This window comes from Corythoichthys intestinalis, chromosome 12 (genome assembly GCF_030265065.1).
Source record: "Corythoichthys intestinalis isolate RoL2023-P3 chromosome 12, ASM3026506v1, whole genome shotgun sequence".
Lineage (NCBI taxonomy): Eukaryota > Metazoa > Chordata > Actinopteri > Syngnathiformes > Syngnathidae > Corythoichthys > Corythoichthys intestinalis.
Genome location: NC_080406.1, coordinates 40,486,662 through 40,501,714, shown reverse-complemented (window position 1 = coordinate 40,501,714; position 15,053 = coordinate 40,486,662). Strand labels below are relative to the sequence as shown.

Here is a 15,053-nt window from a genome sequence, read left to right as displayed (position 1 = left end):
CTCTCTGAAGCCCCTGAGGGAGAAGGGGTTGAGGAGGCGGAGTTAAACGACAAGAAATAGTTGAATATTATGGCGGCTGATACTAAAAAAACGACGCTCTCGCCATTTGCGAAACATGTACCGCAGAAGTTCCATGAGGCCGAAAGAAAGCGTCCTCATTCAAAACCACTAACCCAGCATCCATTTAAAACTGCATCACAAAGATTTTTGGAACGAATACCAGGCTGCTGCTGCTAGCGGGAATGCTAAAGCTATTGTAAACACTTAAGTTAAACTAGGGGCTCGTGACGATACAGAGTCGGGTTGTTTGGGAAAGCAGCCCAAGGCGGGTGGTAAACTCTCATCTAAGGCTAAACACCGGCACGATTGGAGACCGATAGTCTGCAAGTAGTTGTCTTCCGACGGAGCCCGCCGCTCTGGCCGGTCCGGCAGGCCACCGCCGCCTCGCCATCGGCGGGGCGGGCAGAGCCCGGTTCCCTGGCTTCAGGACCTCCGGCGAACACCCCGGTTTCTCGAGCGTTCCCTCACGGTATGTGAGCAGAGCCAGGCCCCGAATACGCCGCGGCAAACCGGCCGGTGCGGGCGGATTATCTGGTACGAACGTAGCCGCCGCCGAGACGAGACACGTTTTTTTTTTTTTTTACCGAAATGACCCGACAGCCAAAGCCCTGGATAAAAAAATAATGCAGTTTATACGACCACCATTCTTCATGAAAAACATGCCAATCACATTTTCACCACTACATTTGGAAAAGTGATGTCCAGTAAGCAAACTTTTCATGACGGCACAGTGGTTAGATGATAATTTAAACATGGAGAAAACGAAGTCAGCCCGTTAATAATGCATTCAGTATGTAAAATGACGAGCGGTCAGATGACTTTGTAATGCTGCCTTTATTTTCGGCTTAACAAAACTCAGGCACAAAACAACACGCACGGAGATGCAAGCTCCAACTGCATCCAAATAGTACTGCCGTTTATCAGTTTAGCTGCTGTAAAGCGAATGTCGCGACTCGTGAGTTCCGCAAATGTAAACAAAGCGCTGCAGAATGGGTACATGACATTTCGCTATTTTGAGTTAATCATTTTCACAGTGTGCAACAAAGCATATAACATTAGCAATCACTTTTCAAATTAATTTAACTTATTTGTCTGCTCAATTACAGTCACAGTAGATGATCTAAACTTGTTGGCACTTATCAACACTTATTAATTTAAATATGCACATTCGTGTTGTAATGAAATAACAATAATATTCTGTAGCCACAAATATTCAAAATCTTTTCTTCTTCCAAGTTTTTTTTAGGATTAAGTATAATAATGTATTGCTTGAAATAAGGCTGTTAAGATTATTTTCAGCTAGCTATTTTTCTTCCAAGAAATCTGAGAGAAATACACCTGAAGCGCTGGCAGATAATTTCACTTATTTCCAATAGATTTACACTTAAAACTGACTAGTTTTAAGGAAGTGTGTTTTGCAGTGTATTAATGTTATGTTAGGAATGGCTTACTTTTAAAGGCATTTTTGTGCAACTTAGGTATTTACTCTGTAAGTAATTGTTGCCAAAAGTTTACCATTACACAATGTCAGACAATGTCATTATTTAGATGTTGGAATTGACGACTTGTTCATATTTTATGTTGAAAAAAAAAAAGAGCAATAAATTATATTTTTGCACAGTAATATTTTCTTTTGTTTAAAATTTTACATAAATCTTTTAATAGAATTATCGGCTTGACATTATCGGTTATCGGTAGGAATGAGGAGGAAATTATCGGTATCGGTTGAAAAATGTATTATCATGCATCACTAGTTAGAACGTCTAACTCCCGCTGTGGAGCACTATGCTTGATTTTGTTGAATATTCAAGTGATATTATGGAATTGTTGTCGTCATCCAGTGTTGTGTAGTGTGTACAGTACATAAACGAAGCATATGTGCATAAAAATTGCATCTCTAATCATCATGCAGTCCCTCCTAACAATTAACTCACTGGCAGACATTGACGGCAATAGACATACAATCCATTAGAACTAGGGCGATCACTCGCTGCCACCCTCTCCCAGTTCAAAAGGATTGGACTACTATCACCCTCAATGGCAGCCAATAAATTCATACAAGCATCTGGATTGGGTGCGGTCAAGACAGTCAGTTTTAATTTTTAAACGCAAAGCAGCATGTTACCACCCCGTGTGGTGTACAGTCATCATGGCTAAAGGGGTTTGCAGTTGCCATAGCAACAATAAAGGTAAGCTACAGCAAGATTGAATATGAACTTAAGGTTTTCATTTTCATTAAAAGAAAAAAAAAAAACAGTAATTACAGTAATGTCTTAGGAGACCATTGACTTATTTGAAATAAGATTCAGTGGAGTTAGACCGTCTGCATCTCTTCCTCCTCCTCAGCTGACTGGTAGTGCCTGTACTCTGCTTTCAGCTCCCACATGCTTTTGTGAGCACCTTTGTTGTGGTAGGTACCAATTTCCCTCATGATCTCTTTCAGGTACGTCTGAATCACAGTGCATACATAATTTGTGTGATAATTCACTGACGGGCCACCCAATTCAAATGGATTGGACGTATATCTCAGTCAATGGCAGCCGATGAGTTGAAATAAATTTTAAAAAGCCGTAGATTATCATCCGGTGCTTTGAGAGTAATTTATCAAATTTCGCCTAATTGCCCATCATTTTCTATGTTTATGCCAGTGAGATAATTACAGGCAGAACAATTAACTGTCTTTATTAATGATTAACAGGATTACCCACCTTTTTATAGTGTTGTTGGCAATTTTACTTTGAGATATTTTTTAAAATAATTTGCACTACTCACAAAAACTTGAGTATCGGGCTTTTAGATTAGGTTGTAGGATACATCAGTACCGTAATTTCCGGACGATAAACCACAAATTTTTTCGTTCATTTTGAATGCTGCGGCTTATAGTATAGTCCAGTGCGGCTTATTTGTTGATTTATTTAGGTTAATAGGCAACACATGCCTCTAGCATGTATTGCAGCACTACAGATGTATAAATCTGTAAATCAAATTAATCAAACCATGTTCTGTGCTATTTATTCATTCATTTAGTGTTCCAGTTTCATTAATTGCTTGTCATGGTGTTTGGTAACACTTTATTTGACAGCGGCGTCATAAGACTGTCATAAGACAGTCATAATTATGACATGAAAAAATCATGCGCATTACTGAATGCTTATGACAGATGTCATTAAGAGTCATTCAGCAAATTATGTTACCGACTCCATTTATGTCTAGCTCGGATCTTTTACATCCATTCAAAAGTGAGATAATTTGCCAAATAAAACTAAATGATAACTGTTATAAGCATCCGTTAATGCTCATGATAGTGTCATTTCATAATTATGTCTAATGACAGTCTGATGGCGCCACTGTCAAATAAAGTGTTACCAAATACCATAACTAGCAATTAATTAAAAAACAGGAACAGTAACTGAATAAATAGTTACCACAGAACATGAATTTTGATTATTTACATCTGTTGCGCTGCAATGCATGCTAGGAGGCGTGTTGGACAACAACAGTGTTGACAGCAGGTGGCATAAAAGGTTGACCGCCGTCCCCAAGGGAGCAGTGATGGCCAAATGAAGCTTCTTGAAGCAATGAAGCTTTGCAGCCAATTGGTTCAAAGCTTCATGGTGGTTCATTTGGTCTTCTGACCATCGAATGATGCCGTTGTCTAATGAAGTGTTACCGGTTAAAATCTTTTGGTGTAAATATCCCATAATACAGTGAGGACAGCTGCGGCTTATCTATGAACAAATGCCGTTTTCGCGTCACATTTGGTGGGTGGCGGCTTATAGTCAGGTGTGCCTTATGGTGCGAAAATTGCGGTACTTTTTTTTTTTTTTACCTGTAAACTTTTCAAATGCATCCCCCAGTAATTCAATACCTGATTTTTTTGTACTTTCATTCCCAGTACAGTACAGTAGGCTCAAATATCGCAAAAAAGTATTTAGGATTTCATGAAGTCTTTTATATATTAGGTATTGCATTGCACATTAGATTTTTTTTTTTTTAAATATTAAAATATAGCGCAAGGCAGAATGGAAATACTTTGTGTTTTCTTCAAAATTATAGACGTTAACGTACCCAGTCACGTGATAACAATTTTATTTTGGGCGTTCATCTTCCTTCCGTATAATTTAGCAGGATGAGACTTTATGAAAGTTACGGGCTCTTTAAAAAAAAAAAAAAAAAAAAACAGGCTTCAATGAATAAATGCATAAGTAGCTTTTATAGTTTGAAATTTTTGAAATATCGCTTTTATTTTGCGAAGATCTATAATGGAAAAACGCAGCTACTGTATTTCTGCAACCTGCTAATGACGCCCTGTGAAATTTGCTGATTTTTTCTTAATCATTAAATATTTGTGCAGGTTGTGAACACATTTCTCTCACTATCAATTTTTAGTTGTAAAGGTTACCGTGCATCTGACCATTTATATGGCATTCATTTAACTCACTGGCTGTCACTGCTAGACGTCCAGTCCATTGATTTTCTGTTGCTTTCCAAAGGTTACAGTGCATTTTAGCTTCATGCGAAAATTTCGCCTAAAATATCGTGATAGCCCCAACCTTTTGTGAGTAGGAATCTGTATGTTTATCAGCGCAAGGAAGATTTCGGAATACTGACCACCGGGTGTCACTGTGGTGCTTGGAGAGCAAAGTCTGCACGCTGATGAGCAGCAAGACTTTTGACAATGGGCATTTCGGTTACTTCAATTCAGTTAATTGGAGTGCTAGCCAAGTGCTTTGGGAGAGGAACGGTGGCGTGGAGTGTATTGCGGCGTTTGTCTCCCACTCAAGTGATGGTTACGCAATCAGATGCAATCAGAGGGAGCGGAGGACCTCAAGGTCTCATCAGCACCTACACATTGCTGTTCTCCGCTCACTGGAACAAGTCCACTGTGTCGATGCAACCCATATGTGTGCTTTGGGTGTGTGCGCATGTGTGTGTGAGTGTCAGAGAGAAAGAACTGGCCCAAATTGTAGCCACAGCAGATAGTGTGAACAAGCACAGACGTCATGCTGTGGGCGATTGGTGCAAATGTAACAAAGCAAGGTGGAATGTGGGCAGGTGTGTTGTTGTTGCTCTTTCTCATCAACACCCTTAATGCTTGTGCGTTTTACTCACCACAGGTTGCTTGGTGATGTCCACCAGGTCCTTTATGTTGTAATACTGGTGTTTCTCAAAGGCAGAGAAGAGCATGTCCAACACCACCTGTCGCTCAGCTCTGACCATCTTGCCCTCGGATTTCTTCTTTTTCTCATATTCCACCTGGTAAACACGCAGGAAGTCACAACTCGTGTCACACCGAAGCGAGTGGATGCTGACATTTGACATGTGTGTGAGTAATAGAGCCCTCACGTTGAAGTTGTGATTGGCCACAGGCTTGAAGACGGTGGTGATTGCTCTCTCTAGCTGCTGGGACAAACGCTGAAGCTTCAAGGACTCCTTCATCTGCACCCTAAGACACATGTTAGACATTAAACAGATGACACTCCCCACAGACCTTGACGTTAACGCTAAGCAGTAATAAAGGGCTGTTGTCTTACTTATCATGAATTAACTGACAGTGATCAAGTGGTAATGATTTTGCATTCTCCCCTTAATCTAAATTGATGGATATATCAGTCTTTGTTTACTGGAGTTTTACTTTTGTTGGGGGCAAAACATGAAACAAATTCCAAATATCCATTTTGCCTCTTCATGTATAGTTTTGGCTAAGCAAAGCAGAGGACCGTCTCTAAGGTGCACATGGTCTGTTCAAAAAATAATTTTAATCCATTATGAAATACTTGGATTCTTGTTCATTTAATTTATTTTTGTTGTTTGTCTTATTGCTTTACCACTTTTATAAACAACATTTTACTAGCTAGGTCTTTATTTTAAATTCTTATCGAAGAGTCAATTACATGCAATGACATTTTTCATCCCCTCAATCTCCGCGTATGCGTAAACGTATATTTATTAAGGGTGTAACGGTAAATGTATTTATATTGAACCGTTTCGGTACGTGGTGCTCGGTTCGGAACGGAGGCGTACCGAACAAGTTTCTGACATAACATAACCCTTACTTTTCAAGGCTGTGAGTCGATCGGGTTACAGTTTCTTTGTGTGGATCATATTTACTCTGTCTTCTCTACTATAATGAGGACCAACACAGTAGGACAGTATAACCCAGAAACGTCAACGGCGCGACAATGTGGCTGCCGCGAGAACGCAGTGAAACGCGGGTGTTAAAGTCAATCAGCTAATGCACACAAGTCGCAGTGCGACCGCGTGTTAGACGCGTCCCAGAAGCGGCTCAACACAACGCACGCGAAAAGAACAACAGAGTTTATTATTTGACGCGAGACACGACCCTCCTGCGTCAATACTGCTACTGGTAGCTAGGATCGGGCAGACCGGAAGTCACTCGTGTAAAAATACGGTGGATCCGGTCGATTTTCCAACTAATATGCAGTCGTAACCCACTTTTTGAATCCATCAGATCTCTTGAGTGGTAGATCAGGGCACAGTTGACTTGTCTTTGTTGATTTACTGCTGTGTTCTCTGCTATAATAATAACAAACATGGCCCCGTGTTCAATACAAAACCCTCCTACCACAGCAAAGCAAGTAAGAACTAATATTCACATAGGAACTAAAGTTATACAACATAAAATATACAATATAAATGAATACTACATCACATTTGTAAAACAAACACATAATAAATAATAGCCCATTTAAATAAAATACATTGAAATGAGCTAAAACACCTGTAATTAAATAATAAGAATAAAACACAGATCCTGCTTACACAATTAAATTTAATAATTTCTGTGTGGCGCTTTAACTTGAGAAAATCCACCAATAAAGCTTTTGAAAACCGTTCATAAGAAAAAAACTATTCATTGAGGCATTTCATTTGTAAAATACATGTTAAAATCTTTGTCATTGGGATTCCTTTTCTCTTTAGCACAAAGAAAGCTGACCAATACGTGGGGTATAAGGCAAATTGTTGTTGGATTATCTTTAAATACCTGCTACTTTTTGAGCAGAATTCTAGCTTTGTATAGGCTAATGTTCCTATTGTTGAAAGCACAAAGGTGTAATAAACAACTAGCACATACTGGACTGTCTCAGAAAATTAGAATACACAATATTCTAATTTTTTGAGACAGTCCTGTGTATATATACAGGACTGTCTCAGGAAATTAGAATACACAATATTCTAATTTCCTGAGACAGTCAGGAAATACACAATATTCTAATTTCCTGAGACAGTCAGGAAATTAGAATATTGTGTATTCTAATTTCCTGAGACAGTCCTGTATATATACACAGGACTGTCTCAAAAAATTAGAATATTGTGTATTCTAATTTTCTGAGACAGTCCAGTATATAAATTGCATTTTGTTTTCTTACTGTACCGAAAATGAACCGAACCGTGACCTCAAAACCGAGGTACATACCGAACCGAGATTTTTGTGTACCGTTACACCCCGAATATTTATATCAATTTTTTTCCTGAAACGCCATCCAGCACTCATGTAAAAATGTTTTATTTTATGTTTGAACAACATTTGGCTTTCATAATACCTTTTCCCTTTTTAATTGCAAACCTACTTTAGTCCAAAACTGTTTAAATGCAGGATTCTAAATATTCAGTTTTTGCAGTAAAAGCCAAAATGACCCCAAATTTCAGACTTATAAAAAGACTAATCAAAGTAAAACGACTGGAAGTACCCCGTCCGCCATTGCTGAGGTGTGCCGCCAGCAGCACACAGTCAACAGCAGCTAATGTTATTTTTTACAATGACTGACACTGGGCTGCTACAGGTGTGTAAACACCCCAGTAATAGCGGCCGACGCTACACAAATCTCTAATCGGATTACTCTAATGTTGTTGTTACGTCAGCAGACTACAAAGCAATGCTGCTGCACGCTGCCAACTGCTGGACGGGGGTAGAAGTACAGCTACTGAATTATTTATTTCCACCAAGAACTCTTGTGTAAGGATGAGGCCTGCCCAATTTAACGTTTGAACATCGCCATTGCAATGTGTGCATGCGCAATAGTCACATCACAGGATGTGCAATTTTTTTTTTTTTTTATGTCCAAGATGTAAACTTTTCTTTCACTTTAAAAGAAAACCAGCAAGTGTACAGATCCCAGATCCCTTTTAGATACAGCAAGCCCGAATTAAATGACATTATATAAATTAAGGATGTTCCTGATCCGATCACGTGATCGGAAATCAGGCCGATTGCGCCATTTTTCACAGGGTTGGAATCGGGTAAAAAGGATCGGGTTTTTAAATGAAAAAAATTCATGTTTTTCTGCTTCATTCTCGTACAACGCCACAGCCTCTCACCCTCCGCCTTGCTAAGGCAGTGCGACCAAACTTTTTCTTGGTCACCAGTGCAGCTGGCGTTTGGTACTTAACATTAACGATGATTGACAGGTTTGTAGCGTGATCTGGCCTGAGAAGCCTCGGTAGCTCTAAGATCAAAGGCACAAATGTGTTAATCATCGTTAAACTTCCAGTCTGAAGTGTGCTGTGCCAACCCATTGTTGTGTTAGTGGGAGGCTATTGTCGGCAGCATGATCGTCAAAGCGTGGGGGGATTTGAGTTGACTCCCTCATATGAATTTTCTGAAGTAATAAAGAGGGATTAAAAGTATGGCGTTAAAGGTGATGCAATGAAAATTGTGGATGCCCCTACATTTTGTGATGGTGCACCTTTAAAGAAAAAGTTAGGTGCAACCAATGCAAGAAGTAAGTGTGTAGCCTTGGCAATACACTATATAACGCAAAGTTAATTTTTTCTAATATTGTTCAGGCCTATCCCAAACAGAGCAATTCAAGATATCTGGTTAACATTCTTCTAGTTTTAATATTGCAAAATAATATCGCAATATCACAAGCCCCCCCAAAATCACATTGATAGTTTTTTCCAATGACGTTCAGGCCTAGTAAGGATCGATACAGATTTTGAATCGATACAAGAATTGCGTGTTGTAATATTGCGATATATCTCAGAATCGATTTTTTTAACGCCCCTAGTTTTTATCTAAAACAATGACCAATAATGGAGTTTTTCCTGTCGGGGTTAGAGTGAATAAGAGTCAAAGGGTAATGTTTTTCAAGGGTCCTTGTTTACTGTCAATATGGGGATTTGTTTGAGGTTGGAGTTTGGATATGAATTTTTGTGGGCCCAATAATGTTGACCATGGAGTCAAATTACTCCAAAGGGTTCAAATTCAAGCTTTTTTAGGGGAATTTTCCCAAAATTGTGTCACGAGCAAAACAGTTTGAAGTTGGAATGGTTAAATTTAGGTTCGGTTTAGGGGTGTAGGAGCCTAAATAACGTTTGGTTAATTATTCATGTTAGTTGTAAATAACTTACTTTGGTTCTATAAAACAAGTTGTGATTTGTTTATTTGATTTGTGGAACTAGTTCGTGACGTCACGTTTGACGACGTACTATATAACGCGGAAGTGGCTGTGTGGACGGTCAGTTGGCGCTAAGGCAGAGAAAGAGAAATAAATCAGAAAGAGCCAAAATAGTTTTCAGACCTCTCTCTTCCTGTTTGGATTAATCTCTCCCTTTACTTTCTATGTTTTTGAATCTCTCAGTTGCTCTTTTGTTGACGCCTTTTGTTGGAATTAAAAGAACGAACTCAGAACGAGCAGTGGGAGTATTTTTTGGGGGGCCACCGTCCAGCGAGCGCGAGAGGGACGAGGTGTGGAGAGCATCTGAACTTGGCTTTAAGTTTTAGAATCTACAAGGAGTTATGGTCGGCTTTCAATTTGGGTTCTCTTTGAATGGATGGGAAGTTTTTGGTAAAAATAATGACCGTCTATATCAGGAGTGCTCATTACGTTGATTGCGATCTACCAATCAGTCGCAATACTAGTCTAGGTAGATTGCGACATAAAAAACAAACAAAAAAGGCTCAGAGCCTTAAGGGTTAATCATGATTTGTTGTGCAATATTTCTGCTGACCTATGTAGGCGCTATACAACACTGTACAAATAAAATTTAATTATATATACATATACAGTACAAACATATTATATATACTGTACATACATATATATGCATTTTTTGGCAGGTCCGAGTTGATTATCAATTAACAGGCGTGATTCATAGTCAGCTTGACCTCCGTTCTGTTTTGTTTCGACTTCTAAGTTTCCTTTTATTTTGCTTTTATGCTGTGCATTTGTCAATGATAATATGTATTTCTTGTACAGCGACCTTGAGTGTTTTGAAAGGCGCATTGAAATTAAATTAGGGCTGTCAAAATTATCGCGTTAATGAGCGGTAATTAATTTTTAAATTAATCCCGTTAAAGTATTTGACGCAATTAACGCACAAATGCCCTGCTCAAACAGATTAAAATGACAGCAGAGTGAAAGCGATACTTGTTGTGTTTTTCAGAGTTTTGCCGCCCTCTGCTGGCGCTTGGGTGCGACTGATTTTATAGGCTTCAGCACCCATGAGCATTGTGTAAGTAATTATTGACATAAACAATGGCGGGCTACTAGTTTATTTTTTGATTGAAAATTTTACAAATTTTATTAAAACGAAAACATGAAGAGGGGTTTTAATATAAAATTTCTATAACTTGTACTAAAATTTATCTTTTAAGAACTACAAGTCTTTCTATCCATGGATCGCTTTAACAGAATGTTAATAATGGTATTGCCATCTTGTTGATTTGTTGTTATAATAAAGAAATACAGTACTTATGTACCGTATGTTGAATGTATATATCCATCTTGTGTCTTATGTTTCCATTCCAACAATAATTTACAGAAAAATATGGCATACTTTATAGATGGTTTGAATTGCGATTAATTGCAATTAATTACGATTAATTAATTTTTAAGCTGTAATTAACTCGATTAAAAAATTTTAATCGTTTGACACCCCTAAATTAAATGTATTATTATTATTATTATTAGTGGGGACATTTTGAGTGTGAATGGTACTCTTGGAAACGAATGGGATTTTTTTTTTGCTAAATTTTGGTGGAACCACATCTTTGGCAAAAACAAAAAAAATGCCTGGTATGCTTTAAATTCCTACTTTTTTTTCTTTCTTTTTTTTTTAATATGTGCTTTGCAAAGCATCCCGTCAATTATTTCTTGTTCCTGACTTGACAAAACGAAGGAACATTTGTTGAGCAGATCACTGTGTGCTAAAACGTGGCCATCTGTATATGCTCAGTATCCAAACCAAATGATTAGTGCAGAATTTGAACACATTAGGCCCCCCACCATCACAAAAGGACCATTACTATCAGCAAGTCTGCTCTTGCCGTGCGCATTGTCAGTTTGAATGTTAACTAATAGAAGACAATAATGGTCTGACACTAGAAATCAAAACATATTTAGTGTTTGCATTGGACTGCACTGTAGTAGTGCATCTTCCAGTGAAACAGTTGCTATAGTGATACCATCCACTAATCTGCCTTAAACAGCAGATTCCAATGGAAAGCAGAAAGCAGTTTTGAAAAATGAGCGCACATACACGCACACAATCTTGGGGGTGCTGCTTTTTAGCTCCATGGCATGTTTTGGTGGCAACATAACACATGGTTGTCTTGCAAAAAACAACAACAACAACAACAAAAAAACAAGTGTGTAATTGTTTTTTTCCCATCGCCTATTTTTCACAAATTCAGTTGTGCACCTCGACACATTTCACCACTTACTTCTTCAGCTTCATGTAGTTGTCAGTAATAACGGGTCTGCATTCAGCTCTGTGCACAACCATGCCCTCCAGACTTATTTCATCTACAAGAAAGATGATGCACAGGGTCAGCTGGCGCTTCATGATTCACACAACGGTGGTACAACCCCTGCATTATGTCATGACAATGTGTTTATGAGCTTCTCAAAAACCTTTGCTCCATCAAATTCACTTACTAAGTAAGTATGGTACTTGTCAATAATGTGTTCTTTGTGGATTGGACTGAGTTGGGAACATTACATCCTGGCTCCAGGTGCATTCACCACAAGAAAGCAATTACCACAGTGCAACAAGGCAACCGTTAAAGCATGAGCAATTGAGTGCTGCAATGAGGTAAGGAGCCATACAAAATAGGATGATGGAAATACAGGTTATCGCTTGCACACTGCAATATGGCATTGTTGAAAAGAGAATGAATATCACATTTAAAGGCGTAATAACAGTAGGAGAAGTGCCAAGACAAATAACCTAAATCAACATAAAGTTTTTAACTCATTGGCTGCCATTGATGCCAAAAGACGTCCAAACTATTTTAACTGGGAGGGTTAGCAGCGATTATTCCCCTCCAAGACTCACAGCTAGGGCTAGGCGATCATTACAAAAAAAAAAAAATAATAATTAAACTTAGTTCTTATGCCCCCCCCCCCCTTTCAAATGATTGTTATCCAATGGTGTTTACCATTGTATATTAGCATTAAGCTACTAGGCGCTCAAAAATGTATTTTTTTTATTTTAGTGCACAATGTGTATTTTGCAGTTCACCTTACTTGAAGTGTATGAAATTAAAATGAATACAAAAACACATGACTCTTGTTGAGGGAACTGTTCAAAATCTCCATATGAATATCGTTGATTAAATGTGTGGTTTTTTTCCTTTTCTTTTCAGTCTTCGAACTTAAAATCACCCTGCCCTACTCACAGCTATCACGGTGAAAGATTGTTACATTTTGGTTATGCTTTGTTACATTTTTACATTGAACATTGTAAGAATTAAATACAGTAATCCCTTGTTTTTCACGGTTAATGGGGACCAGAACCTGCCGCGATGAGTGAAAACCCGCGAAGTAATGCCCCCCCTAAAAAAAACCTTTTTTTGTGTGGGTGTTCAATGTATTTATTCAGATTCGGCATTGGAAAAAGACACATATAAGACATATTTTTTAGCTTTTTTTGCCCAAATAAAAAAGATATTTATATATACTGTACATATTTTAATAAACGGGTTTTAAGCACTTTAAATGTAATAATTATGATAAGTTTTTAACATGGAACTGTCCCACCGAATGATTTTTAAACTAAAAAATAAGGTAGAAAAATGCTTGTCTTCATTAAATGCTTCAATGAATGAGTCCACTCAAATCCACTCAAGGTGCTCACTTACAAACAATGAGTTGCCATAGCAACTGTTTCACAAGTTAAACGATGAGTGACGCATGCGGCGCTTTAAAGCTTCGGCTTCTAAGCATCTGTGGCAAGATTAAACATTCGAACTCTGTCAATCATCGTTAACTTTAATAAGCAACTCCAGTGCAGTGCCTGACCAACCAAGAGTAGCAGGAGGGACAGTGAGACTACGTGATCAGCTCGGGACATCTCATCTGTATCTATTTTTTAAATTGAAAAAAAAAATCTGCGATGGACTGAGCGTGCGAAGTAGCGCGGGATCACTGTACTGTTAAATGATAATCCATCCAGTTTTGGGTTTCGCTTATCCTTGGAGCCTTTCCCAGCTATTAGTGGGTGTCGGGGTACATCCTGAAATAATAGTCAGCCAAATAAACAAGCAAACATTCACACATTGACATTCACACCTACAGATACATTTTCTAGTGTTAAATTAAGCTACCGGGCATGTGTTTATTTTGGGGATGTGTGAGAAAACCAGAGTACTTATTGGGCTTGTAAAGGTGGGTTGCGTAAGGTTGAAAGCCCTTGATTTGTCTAAAACAACCACGTTGTCTAGAGAATTGTTTTATTCGATTTTTAAAAAAAATATTATTAAAAGGTAACAGAAACCAAAAATGGCAGTGATTAATTTGTTTATCGTCAACAGGTAGTGCTATCAACAAGAAGGTAAATATGGTGTAAGGAAACAGTGAACATTCACATCCAGCTGCCTGCTGACTCCAGAAAGCCCATTATGGAACAGCTTGCCAATCCCAAATGATCTCTCTCGGGAAATAGAGTACAGCTGTTTGTCGGTTACAGCACCCCGTCCAACAACAACAATCTGCTTCCATTGTTTGCTAAATGTGCCTTACTCTATTTTATTATGGTTATTTAATGGGCTTTTCTCAACAACTTATGCAGAAGTGGAAATAAACATCGCCATTGGGTCTTGTTGTAATGACAACTGCTTGTTGATTTGTATGCTCTTGTGTTATTAGTCACTGTTTATGTGGATATGCAATATTTGTGATAAGCCGCTACATTTTACACTACTTGGTTGAGTGAGATGCTCAAAGGGCCACATGAGGTCCAGATGACCCGTGGAGGAGACGGAATCCTCTGATGTGTGAATGAGCAGAAATACCAGCCAACGTCACCTTGTCTCTCCATATCAAATGTGTGGGCAAGCGAGGCAAAGAGAGAAGTGTGAAAGATGACGTGTCATATCGAAGTGACGACATTCTCTGACGATAGTGACACAGCAGGATCCCCCATCAGAACATGCCAACTGTTGTGAATCACCAAAATTGCTCTTTTTGTATCACTGACTGACATTATCACACCATATACAGAAAATAATCATTTTTATTTTAATATCATGGGTCAATTTTTCACACACCAACGCAAATCGTAATTACGACTTGACGACTTACATCGCTAATTCAGTCATTGGCTGCATTTGACTTCAAGTTGAGTTCATATTAAGAACATTTATGTAATACACATTTCATTACGGTATCTCAAATATATGTTCGATTACAGGAGAGTAAACTCCTTTTGTCACAGGCTACATCTTAGATATGTTTGCCTGTGAAAGTGGGGTAGCCCAGCTATGGGTTGGCATGATTAATCGACCAATTGAGAACGAAACAATCATCATAGGAATAATCTACTATTTTGATAGTTGATGAATTGTTTATTAGTTGTTATGTTTTTAAATAAAAAAATGTCCAAATCCTCTTTTTTGAGCCTCTCATTAAAGAATATTCTTTTATATATTTCAATTTTTATATCTTAAATTTATTGAAATAGAATATAAAAAATATTCTGTTTTTTGATTTTATTATTTATTTTGTACTCTTAAAAAAGGGGGAAAC

General features: G+C 38.2%; 1 protein-coding gene across 2 annotated transcripts in view; it reads right to left on the bottom strand.

Annotated features, from left to right (window-relative positions):
- Positions 1-81: 81 nt before the first annotated feature.
- Positions 82-15,053, bottom strand: part of LOC130927368 (general transcription factor IIF subunit 2-like) — a 51,332-nt gene continuing 36,360 nt past the window's right edge. Inside the window, exons 5-8 of one of the 2 annotated variants that reach the window (XM_057853151.1) lie at positions 11,750-11,831; positions 5,407-5,506; positions 5,173-5,316; positions 82-2,509 (exon numbers count right to left, since the gene is read on the bottom strand). In XM_057853151.1, the coding sequence (XP_057709134.1) occupies positions 2,375-2,509; positions 5,173-5,316; positions 5,407-5,506; positions 11,750-11,831 (461 nt within the window). In that variant the 3' untranslated portion in view covers positions 82-2,374. The remainder of the gene's footprint in view (positions 2,510-5,172; positions 5,317-5,406; positions 5,507-11,749; positions 11,832-15,053) is intronic. The other variant, XM_057853150.1, reaches the window with a different exon arrangement.